Below are 12581 nucleotides of genomic sequence, written 5' to 3'. Positions count from 1 at the left end.
TCCAGCTGCGCCACTTCTAGCAGCGCCACCTCCAGCTGCGCCACTTCTAGCAGCGCCACCTCCAGCAGCGCCACTTCTAGCAGCGCCACCTCCAGCAGCGCCAGTTCTAGCAGTGCCACCTCCAGCAGCGCCACTTCTAGCAGCGCCACCTCCAGCAGCGCCACTTTTAGCAGCGCCACCTCCAGCAGCGCCACTTCTAGCAGCGCCACCTCCAGCAGCGCCAGTTCTAGCAGTGCCACCTCCAGCAGCGCCACTTCTAGCAGCGCCACTTCTAGCAGCGCCACCTCCAGCAGCGCCACTTCTAGCAGCGCCACCTCCAGCAGCGCCACTTCTAGCAGCGCCACCTCCAGCAGCGCCACTTCTAGCAGCGCCACTTCTAGCAGCGCCACTTCTAGCAGTGCCACCTTGTATATATATATATATATACAAATAATATATATAAAATATTTATATATGTAGTTACAATATATAAAATGTGTGTATACACATATAAATATATTATATATATAATAATTATATACAAATATGTGTAAATTTTGTAACTATTAGAAGAGATACCTGCTTCGTTTTAATAAAAGTTATCACTGTTATCAGTTTGATTTTTTTCTTGCATGCATAATATGGGATACAGAGACTGAAAATGTACTGTTTTGTATGTAGTCAGTTGAGTTTATGATAAACTTGATATTGTCATTTTATTTTATTTGCATAAATGTTTTACATGCAGTATTGCCAAAGCAACAGAAACTGTCCAAATATAATGAAAAAATAAACACCGTTTATGAGCGCTATTTATTCATATTAAACATCAAACATTTAAAAACGTTAAACATTTTAAATACTTACAGTCTACACAACAGTCTATGCTCACAGTGTCACAGATTTTAATATTTTAACGATTTATAAAAGATTTATCACTGGCCATCTGGAATTTTGGTATGGGGATAAAGGTTATGATTATACTTTCTTTGTAGTATTACACCACATGTGTGCGTATATTAGCACCGTTTTTTTTGTTTTTCTTGTGGTATAAGAGAGCGCTTGGACCCGGAAATCGCTGCCGAGTGACGTCAAGCTTATGCGTGTCCTCCTGGCTCCTCCTTGCTGGAGCGTGCCGTTAGCTCCTCCTTGCTGGAGCGCTCAAACGGGGAGGAGCTAGGCGTAAGCTCCACCCATTTGCTCTGCAGCGAGTACCAAATGCTAAATATGGCTGGCACTGACTGAATGATAAAATTTGACATTCTTATGGAAATATGATTTTATTTTGCAATTATCATTTAAATCTAATTTTCAAATAATTTGTTGTAAATCAATATCTCAGAAAATTATCATGGGGTTTCAAAATCAGAATATGACTTACTAAACGTATGTGTTACTAAACAGGACCTCGATTTCATACATCCACTGTAGTAGACATCATAGCAACTTAAAAGCACTTAAAGCCTGTAAATCAGGTATTTTGGAAGACACAACAAGTGAACAGGAAAATAAATTATATATCAATATTTCCATTAAATATTAGATATTGTAATGAAAATGTTGCCAATTACTACTCCCGTTAGTACCCCCCCCCCCAACCCCCCCCCCCCCCCCCCCCCCCGATTTATTTATGGCCATTTTACACACATATTGAATAAAGTAAAACAGTATATCAAATCATTCTGTTGTATCTTTCATAACATAGTTGAGATGTTCACTGATGTCCACTACAGTGTAATGTAACAATAAAAGTATCCACAAAGTATCATATCACCAAGCTTTTTGGTGGTATTAACAATTTATTCTGAAGTAATATATCCATCAGTGCTCTTAAAAGTACAGCTTAAAAAAAATATTTATCAAAAAATTCAAAAATGTACTATAGGGCTGTTACCACTCAAATTAAATAATTTACAGTGTAAAATTACAACTGCAAAAAAATAATGTTATGAGATTAATGTTTTAAATAAGATTTTGAATAGGCCTATACGAATAAGAAATGTTTAAACACATACATTTAAACATACTAAACCACCAGTAGGTGGCGGTAAGTCACTTTTTTAACCGACTGGTTCAAAACAACATGCGGCGTGACGCTTTGAGAACGTGAAATAGCTTACTTCTGCAGTCATCTTTGCTTGGAACTATTTTCGTTGGTGAAACTAGAGGCGGACCGATAAAGGATTTTTAAGGCCGATACCGATACTAATATTTGGTAATTTAAAAATCCGATATTCCGATATATCGGGCCAATATATAACAGAAACGCGTAAAAAAAAACGTTCCCTTACTGTTGAGAATTCTCATGGGATCACATGACATAGCCAGTCATGGGAGGAGCTAGGTCTCCTCAGGTGCACCAAATTATAGATAAGTTGCCTTTGTTTGGTGTGTTTATGGGTGCAACATGTAGCTGAAGCAGACTGTCCCTTTCCTTCTCTCCTAAATGAGAGCTTTCTGTAGAGTTGGTGTGTTCCTGAAATTACCACATGCAACTCTATGTCCAGTTTCCATTCCACTCTGTCTGATTCCCGGTGACTATGGCCTGATTCACATGCTGATGTGTACAATAAATGAGTATGGATTGAGTACTGGATCAACTGTGTTTTAATGGACACACCATCCTGGTAGCACATTTCCTGAACCACATCATATGCAAAGTCTTACATGGTCCTTCGAGCCGGAGAGGCTGCTGGGATGGAGAAAGATGATGATTCTGGGAGACCTAAACGGATATCAAAACCCCCCCGATGGCATCAAGATTATTCATTGACTCAGCCAAGTAGATCAGCTTGCATACAAGGAGGAACCATTTCCGATCATGTGCCTCTGGAAGGAGCACAGGGAGCTGCCATATCTGAGACTCGGGCTGAGGTGAGGGGTCTTGCTGAAGAGGTACAGCAGATAAAAGAAATGTTGTCTCAACTGAACCAGACAATGAGAACAATGCAGATAAGAAGTAGAAGTTCTTCCTTCTCAATCAGTTCTGAACAGAGTTCAAATCAGACATCTCCTGTTGTTAAACTTAATCATGAAGAGGACGATGACAGAGTTTCTCTTGTCCATGAATTGGGTGAATGCTTAAGACAACATGAGGCAAAACGAAACAATCCTGACCCATCTACCTCACCTCCTAAACTCAGCAGACAAAGTACTCTCCCTCCTCCACCACGATCAATGCTGCCTACACCATTGACACAAGAAGGGAGAGGCTCATTGGAGCCATGTTTTCTACAGCTTCCTGATTCACAAATGTCAACTGAACCTGTTGCTACACAGCATATTAATTTACAGTCCCAATTTTCAGAGAATCCTCCTGTAATTAATACAAATCCAACTCAGTTTGGCAACGTTCCCCCTTGGTTATCATTTCAACAGCCATTATATCCAGTCTATCCATTCAATGATCAGCATATAGCACGAAGCGGTGGGCCTGGTCTTAGTAGAATGCAGGATAATGCATTTCCCCCATGGATGTTCCCAAATTATTCCATGCCTTTTCCTACTCCTACATTATATCCACCATATGGTCCATTTGCTCATCCAGGTCATGTCTTTCCAATGGCATTGTCCTCGTCAATTAACCAAGTTCCTTTGATACCTCCAGTTCAGCTGAGAACATTAGGACCATCCACTGGGCTTTCAGATATGACTGCTAGTAATAATGTTCCTGTGTCTAGACCTCAGACATCATTTGGCCCTTTATCCATGATCCCGCCTGGAGATTCAACTGTGAGTCAACCAGTAGTAGCAGCTCATGTTCCGCCTTCCTTTGTAGCTGGGCCTCCAAGACTAGCTGCTATCGAGAGACCTTCGTTTCCATGTTTCAAAAGTACTGATCCTCAAGAATTTGCCATGCTAAATATGGCATTAAAAAATCTTTTGCCTTCTGAGGAAACCAAACAGTATAAATATCATATCCTTTTGGATCATTTAAAGCTGGATGCTGCTCGGCACTTAGCTCTGGCATATGCTCACGACCCTCAGCCTTACACTACAGCGCTCAAAGCTCTCCAAAGGAAGTATGGCCAGCCTCATCACTTAGTCTTACGAGAGATGGCTTCCATTCAGAACCTTCCATCTATTCGTTCTGGGGATTCCCTTGGGTTCAGTCAGTTTGCACTACGAGTCCAGGCTCTAGTAGGCATGCTCCAATCATGGGGTCAAGATGAAGGGGCAAAGGAATTGGCATGTGCCTCTCATGTTCACCAGCTTTTAGGTAAACTTCCAGCTCATCATGTTTCCAGTTTTGCTAGACATGCACGAACTGTTAATCCAAATGTTACTTATAATTTGGTGGATTTTGCAAAATGGCTGGAGGAGGAAGCAGAATGTCAAAGTTTAGCAGTTCAAGTATCTGACCAGTTAAAGGGGGCAACAAGGTTTCAAGTGAGAGAAGAGAGACCTCCCAAATCTCTATTTCCCACGACCACCTTCTTGCAGAGTGTGAATCAAGAAGGAAGTTGTGATCCTCAGGACGGAATGAGTCAGCCTAACCGTTTGGATGGCAAATCAGTAGACCCAAGATCTTTCTGTGCCTTCTGTGGCCATCAAGACCATCACCTGAGTTGGTGTGCAAAGTTCCAACAGTTTGATACAGATGCTAAGAGGAGATGGATCCTAGATAATGGTCGTTGTTGGAGATGTTGTCGGACCCATCGTTCATCACAGTGTGATTTGAAGAGACATTGTCCCTTCTGCAAAGAGCGACATCTAGGAATTCTACATGAAGTCAATGTTCGTAAACCTGACTCTGGGACATTCTACTTGAGTAGACCAAGTGGTCTTAATGCTGTGCTCTTGAAAGTGGTAAAAGTAACTCTGAGTTATCACGGAAGGATGGTGGAGACCTACGCCATTCTTGACGATGGGTCAGAAAGAACTATACTTCTTTCCCCTGCTGCGGAGATGCTGGGCCTGAATGGGGCGGCTGAGTCCCTCCGGTTACGAACAATTCGACAAGGTTCTGAAGAGATTAATGGCACTAATGTTACCTTTTCTATTTCTTCATCATCATTTAAGCAAAAGAAATATGAGATCAGGGCCGCATTCACATCCAAGATGTTGGACTTGCCTGAACAGACCTACCCTATCCGGACCCTCAAACGATGCTATCAGCATCTTAGAAGTATTCCTCTTGAAGAATTCCATCAGGTTAAGCCTCTGTTGTTAGTGGGAGCAGATCATCCTCAGTTGTTATGCTCTACTGAACGAGTAGTATTCGGTCCCCCTGGAAGCCCAGCTGCACTGCATACCCGTCTAGGTTGGGTACTGCAGGGTCCCACTTCTTTGAGACCTGAAGTTAATTCTGTCTCTCAGTGCCACTTCTTGGCTGCTTCAGACAAAGATCAGTTACAGATGGATGTAGAAAAATTGTGGCCAGTTGATGTTCTTCCCTATTCCCAGCCATCAAAGGCTGTTTTCCGGTCAAAGCAAGACCAAGAGGCTCTTGAGTGCCTGGAGCAGAAAGCAGAATCTCTAGAAATGAATGGTGTTGTAAGATGTGCTAATCCCTTGCTTCGAGCTAAACATGCCCCTAGATTGAATGCTCCCCAGCAATCAGTAATGTCAGTATTGCGTCGTACAGAACGACAGCTTGCAAAGAATCCAGTGCGTGCAGCAATATATGACCGGGAGATTCAAAAGCTTGTGGTACCTCCTCATCAATGGCCTAAGTATTCAATAACTTCTCCTGATGGTGTAGCACTGGAATTGAGAAAACCTTTGTTTTGTGGCCAGACACAAGTTTCAGTAAGCCTTCCTAAATTAGACGCTTTCCAATTCAACACCTGGTCAGAGCTGGTTGCAAATACCATTGAGAACTTTTCCCCTGATCAAGCTCCAGAGAACAAGCTTAGTCAGAATCAAGCAGAGCTGCTACTCCTTCGTCATGCACAAGAAGAGGATTTCCCTGAGGAGTGCAAGTTACTCCAACTAGGTCAAGATATTTCTGCACGTAGTAGGCTTGTTGAATTGGCACCTGAGTGTGACCCTGTGACATGTCTCATTAGAGTGGGAGGTCGCCTTCGTCAGAGTGAGGACTTGGAGTCAGAAGCTATTCATCCAATCGTTTTAGATCCTAAGAATCCAATTACTAAACTTCTGATTGCAGATCTTGACTCAACATTGTGTCACCCAGGACCACAACGAGTTTTTGCCCAACTTCGAAGAAAATATTGGGTTCTACGTGGACGACAAGCCGTAAAATCAGTTCAACGATTATGCTGTGAATGTCGGAGATGGAAAGGTTCTCCTTCAGTCCCTAGGATGGCTGATCTTCCTCCTTCTAGGCTCCGCCTCTATAAGCCCCCATTTTGGTCGACTGGAATGGACTGCTTTGGCCCTTTTAGTGTCAGAGTAGGTCGTAAACATGAGAAACGATGGGGTCTTCTTTTTAAATGTCAAACAACACGATGTGTTCATCTTGAGCTTCTATCTGGTCTAGATACGGACAGTTTCCTATTAGCCCTCCGTCGTTTCATAGCTCGCAGAGGTCGGCCTTATGAACTTATATCGGATCAAGGAACTAATTTTCGGGGAGGAGAGCGAGAGCTCAGGGAGGCTTTTGGTCAACTCAGCCCTGCCCTTCAGGCACTGCTTTGCCAGCATCAGATTCGATTCAATTTGAATCCTCCATATTCTCCGCATTTTGGAGGCTGCTGGGAGAGAGAGGTCAGATCCATTAAGGCAGCCTTGCGGGTGACATTGGAGACACAGGTTCTCTCAGAAGAAGTCCTATATACTGTACTTGTCAAAGTGGAGGAAATGTTAAACTCTAAACCTCTTGGATATGTGTCATCGAATATATCAGATCCTGATCCTATAACTCCCAACATACTGTTGATGGGGCGGCAAGATGCTTCCCTGCCTCAGATAATTTATAAAGAATTCTCTAGGGGCAAATATGTTCACATATTTGGGGGCGGCTGTTGAGAATTCTCATGGGATCACATGACATAGCCAGTCATGGGAGGAGCTAGGTCTCCTCAGGTGCACCAAATTATAGATAAGTTGCCTTTGTTTGGTGTGTTTATGGGTGCAACATGTAGCTGAAGCAGACTGTCCCTTTCCTTCTCTCCTAAATGAGAGCTTTCTGTAGAGTTGGTGTGTTCCTGAAATTACCACATGCAACTCTATGTCCAGTTTCCATTCCACTCTGTCTGATTCCCGGTGACTATGGCCTGATTCACATGCTGATGTGTACAATAAATGAGTATGGATTGAGTACTGGATCAACTGTGTTTTAATGGACACACCATCCTGGTAGCACATTTCCTGAACCACATCATATGCAAAGTCTTACACTTACATTAGTTATTTGTAGTTATTCATGAATCTCTAGAATAATATAATGCAGTTTAAAAATAAACTTGTTTGTTTTATTGTCACAACAGAACAGAGGAACATAAAAATATATTAAAATTCTGATAAATAAAATGTATTAAAAATACAAACTTAAGATGTGAAACTTAAAGTCCTTTGGATGAAAACACAATAACAAAAACAAAACAAAAAAAAATCAAAGATACCAGTATTAATAGACGGTAAGCTTCATAAATATAACTTTGAACAAGACTGGAAGTTCAGTTAAGTTCTGATAAATAACAACAGGTAAATATATAGTATATAATAGCTGCCTGCCTTCTAAAATGCAGTAAATCCATTATGTGACTCGTTAATGCTGCAACGCACTTTCGTTCACTCCTCAAGTGCCTAACTTACGATTTACAATGCAGGGACTGCAACTACAAATATACTAGTTATATACAGTAAATACAGAGATCATTACTTTATTTAGGCAGAATAAGTTAGTTGTGATTTCCAAGCGCATTAATGTTAGCGGTCTTCCACTGATAGCCATGGCATTAGCTAGCTTTGTGGTTAGCTAAAGTTTATGATAAGCCATAATTTAGAAATGGACAACGTCATACTGCAAAATATTGTAAAACATACCTTTTCTAAATAACGGGCATGGGAGAGATGATTCGTCTCATGCTGTCAAACTGTCACGCTATAACTTACTAGCTAATTCCGTTTCACTCTTGGCTTACATGTAGCAGCAAAACTGGACTTGGCAGTCACGAATTTTGACTAAACTGATGGGGATGTTCTTTTAATTGTTATTCAAGCAATGTGTGCCATGCACTTCACGGATGATCTCATTTGTGTTGTGAATGTTTGTAGTGAGCAGAATGATTTCGCTGGATCAGCTGGTGTTGCCAACCAGCACGGTGTAGAGTGCCCTCTGGTGGACAAACTATGAAACGCCAACACTCATAATGTGGTTTAGCGGTGTTTCGTCCGTTTTTTTTATTTTTTTATATTATTTTATCGGCCATCATAAATGCAGATACCGATAGTTTGGAAAATGCCTAATATCGTCAGATAATATCGGCCTGCCGATATATTGGTCGGGCTCTAGGTGAAACTAAACAAAACAGTGAATATTGTGTCTAAAATGTAAGTAACTTTACTACTTGTTTGTTGAACTTAAATCAATGTAACGTGCACTCGTGAAAATACTCAGCAAAATAGCTCCTTTGTCATGGTATATTATTTAACTACAGGTCTATATTATAAATAAACTAAACATGTTGAATTTTTACCTCAGTATGTTTCTTCTGTGAATTTCTTCACGTTTGCCATTACGCTCATTTTATTTCTCCATGAGAGTTTCTCACAGTCAGGCAGGGCGAGCCTCAACAACAGCGCGACACTGATTCCAGAAATACACTCACTATCCATTATCTATCGCTGAATGTGATAAAATCAGAAGAATCATTCTCGTGATATGATGCTGCTGTAAGGATCGGTTTTGATGCTAAGACAAAAGCTGAGATACAAACCCCAGCAATAGAACAATAAAAGTCACTAATCTTGAGAAAAGATCTCACAGAAACTGTGGGACACCACCCTGATGAAACATTTCTCCCCCCTCCCCATTTTGCCCTCTGCTTGCCCTGTTTTCAAGTCATCAAATCCAGATATACCAGTGATGATGTATCTTGTAAATCTATTGTTTTATCACTTTCATGTTTGATGTCTTTTTAAAAGGTCTCGTTGCGAATGGTAAAATGGTCTCAGTTTCACTGCAGTCACTAGTAGTATTAGAAAGATTGAAAACTAATGAGAATTCAGTTCTCCTTTTGAGTAGTCTCTTCAAAGGTATCTGATCCACTCCCCCAAAACCAGGTGTTTGTGTTGCAAATATTTACCATCCTTTTGTTCTAGTTGGAGTATTTAAGAGAGGGTAACAGAGCTTTCAGGGGGAGAAAATTCTGTAGCCAGAACCCCCATGTGGTGCTTTGTCAGTGTCTTTGGGACACACACACACACCGCATGTAGCATATTGTGCCGGACATGATGACTCTTTGAAATTATTTTCATATTGCTTTGCAATTGTGTTTTATGTTTTTACGCTGATCAGTTGTGCACCATGGATTCTTGTTTATTTATTTACTTTTCCTGTCTGGCCAAAATGAATGTTAATCTTGATTTATCTTGTATGATTCTGAAATCATTATTCTAGTATGGATCGATGTAGACTCCTTAATTACAGCAAAATCTAGTGTTATGATAGATCACACCGATGACGCCACGACTGAAGCATTGGGCGCAGCGTGCGCGATATTCTGATTTTTGACTATCGCTGGATTAGCAAGTTGTAGTCCGTGGATATTACTAAAATTACGCTTTTTGTTGAGTGAGCATGGGCAACCACTTAAAGGTAACATATCCACTCTGCATCCTCTGACTAATCTCAGAAGTAAACATTTTGTGTCCGTGAACGCACGGTCTAGACGCGTCTGTTTCTCTGCGATTTTGGGTCTCTCGATGAACGGAATTGAAAACTAGGAAGATTCAAAGAAAATCAACGATCTAAATTAATATTCATTCATCCATTTTGAAACTATTTTAAGTGTAACCATAACCATATTTTGTCATTAAATCCTTTCTATTACGATAACTGTATTAACTAGTTTTAATTTGGAATTGACTTTGAAGTGCTCCCTATTACAATACAATATAGTCACCATATAGCAACGCTCTCCCACATATTTTGCTATTGTTACTGCGCTTATCTCCGTCGTTGGTATAAGTTGCAGTGGGTGGAAATAGATGAGAAATGTACAGTTTTCTGATAACGTTTCTTTAGTCTTCTGGCAAAAAAATTCTGATAAAAAACACTTTTCGAGTTCTAGATTAAAAAAAACATAATGAAGCAAGTATTTCAGTATCTAGTAAAACACTCATTTGATGTTTGCCATTATTCAGAGACTGAATGATGTTCTGTTGCAGGAAATTGTTGCACTGACATCCTGGAGGGCCGGTGTCCTGCAGAGTTTAGCACCATCTTGCCCCAAACCTCTAGTAATCCTGACCTTGATTAACTGGTTCAGGTGTGTTTAATGTGGGTTGGAGCTACACTGACCAGGGCTGAGCTTCCCCAAAACTTCATGAGCCTTAGTTGATTGTAGAGAACACGGTCAGCTATGAACTTTAAGATCAGTTTAGCTCACAATGATTTTAATCAATCTATGACAAACCATAGCTTATGATAGAGCGACTCAAAAATCAGCCATGTGAGTTGGAAGTTAAAGTTAAATCTTAAAAATGTAAATCATTAATAGTTTTTAAATGACTATTTGAGCAAACATTTGCACCTGGATAATTGAGAGTGATTGTAAGTGTGATGATCATCTGCTAAATGAGCAACAGCGACCACAATTCACACCTTCAGTCAGTGAAGTCGCTCCCACAGCCGTTCATGAGAGTTTAAATGCTGGAAATATTCCCATCTTCCCACAGGACAAGAAGAAGCAAGCAGAAGGAATTACTCCAGGAGAAACTACAGACATACTATTGTAAAGATGGAGTTTGAGGAAGAACCCTGCAGAATAGAAGATGAAGAGACAGAGGAACAAATAGGTTAGTGTTTTCCTTTATTCTCTTTAATGAGGAACATTAAGATTAAGAAAACCTTGATCATTTGGGGCTCTCTGAATTTCTTTTCATTTCTATTTTTTAGACCTGATAGAAGTGAATGAAGACAAAAGGCATCAGTTTCAAAAGAAGATAGAAAATGAAGATGGAAACACTGAAAAGTATTTCACAGAAAAACGTGGTGGAAAAACTGGAGTCAAAGGATCTTTCACCTGCTCTGAGTGTGGAAAGAGTTTCACGCAGAAAGGAAACCTTACTGTGCACATGAGGATTCACACTGGAGAGAAACTGTTCACATGCTCTCAGTGTGGAAAGAGTTTCACTTACAAAAGAGTTCTTAATGATCATCTGCGCCGTCACTCTGGAGTGAGATCATTCAGCTGTGATCAGTGTGAGAAAACATTTGTTGTGGAATCAAACTTAAGAGCACATCTTAAAGTTCATACTGGTGTGAAGCCTCACTTTTGTTCTTTTTGTGGAAAGAGTTTTTCACTCCTGGAAAGTTTAAAAAAACATGAGCGTATTCATACTGGTGTGAGACCTTATATGTGCTTTGACTGTGGGAAAACATTCAATACATCTGACCACTTAAAATCACACATGAGGATTCACACTGGAGAAAAACCGTTCACATGCTCTCAGTGTGGAAAGAGTTTCACTCACAAAAGCTCTCTCAATGATCATCTGCGCCATCACTCTGGAGTGAGATCATTCAGCTGTGATCAGTGTGAGAAAACATTTGTTGTGGCATCAAACTTAAAAAGACACCTTAAACTTCATACTGGTGTGAAGCCTCACTTTTGTTCTTTTTGTGGAAAGAGTTTTTCACACCTGGAAAGTTTAAAAATACATGAGAGTATTCATACTGGTGTGAGACCTTATTTGTGCTTTGACTGTGGGAAGACCTTCAGTACATCAGGAGCATTAAAACAACACCAGAGAATTCACACTGGAGAGAAACCGCACAAGTGCTCACACTGTGGAAAGAGTTTCTCTCAGGCAGGAAACCTGAAAACACATGAGAGAGTTCATGCTCTAGAGAAGCCGCACCAGTGCTCTTAAAGTCTTCAGTCTATAGACTCATGAGAATAATCATTGTCCAAAAGTGTGAGCAAATGTTCATGTTCTGTTCATCACTTTCATGTAAATAGTTTGATTATCTCAAGGTTCTTACGTCAATATGGACAATATGGAATTTGATTTTAGTGATTTCCAAGCCTGGAGTGTAAATGAGAAAGATTTGTTTGCCCATTCTTTTTTTCTTAAATAAATTTGGTCATATAAGCAGAGTGTTTTTATCGCATCAGCCAAAAGGTCTGAGCTGGCCTGAATCTTTTATATTTTTTAATGTATCAGTGTTACAAATATACAGTGTGTAATTCCCCAAAAATGACAATGTGGGAGGGTGTGGCTAGTCAAGCCAAGTGTCACTTTTCTCTACTCTTCATTTTATTTTACAAATATGTTATTACAAATGTCTACAACTTCATAAAACTGATCTAATATATTATGGGCCTATTAATATATCACCTAGAAGAACAGTGGTCACCAACCTTTTCAAGCCAAAGATCCCTGACCTCAGCATTGATGAAACGCAAGATCTACCTATAGATTTTTCATGGCCGATTCAGAGGTTATTTTTATTTCCGAGACCATCT

At 40.3% G+C, this 12581-nt stretch overlaps 1 protein-coding gene across 1 annotated transcript in view; it reads left to right on the top strand.

Annotated features, from left to right (window-relative positions):
• Positions 1 to 12205, top strand: part of LOC307136832 (uncharacterized protein) — a 55542-nt gene extending 43337 nt beyond the window's left edge. The window contains exons 2-3 of the mRNA XM_079834146.1: positions 10789 to 10908; positions 11009 to 12205. Coding sequence (XP_079690272.1) covers positions 10851 to 10908; positions 11009 to 11985 — 1035 coding nt within the window. The 5' untranslated portion in view covers positions 10789 to 10850 and the 3' untranslated portion in view covers positions 11986 to 12205. The remainder of the gene's footprint in view (positions 1 to 10788; positions 10909 to 11008) is intronic.
• The last annotated feature ends 376 nt before the right edge of the window (positions 12206 to 12581 follow it).

This window comes from Gobio gobio (assembly GCF_949357685.1).
Source record: "Gobio gobio genome assembly, chromosome: 14".
NCBI classification, from domain to species: domain Eukaryota; kingdom Metazoa; phylum Chordata; class Actinopteri; order Cypriniformes; family Gobionidae; genus Gobio; species Gobio gobio.
Note: the sequence above shows the minus strand (reverse complement) of the source record. Positions and strands in the feature narration are given on the sequence as shown.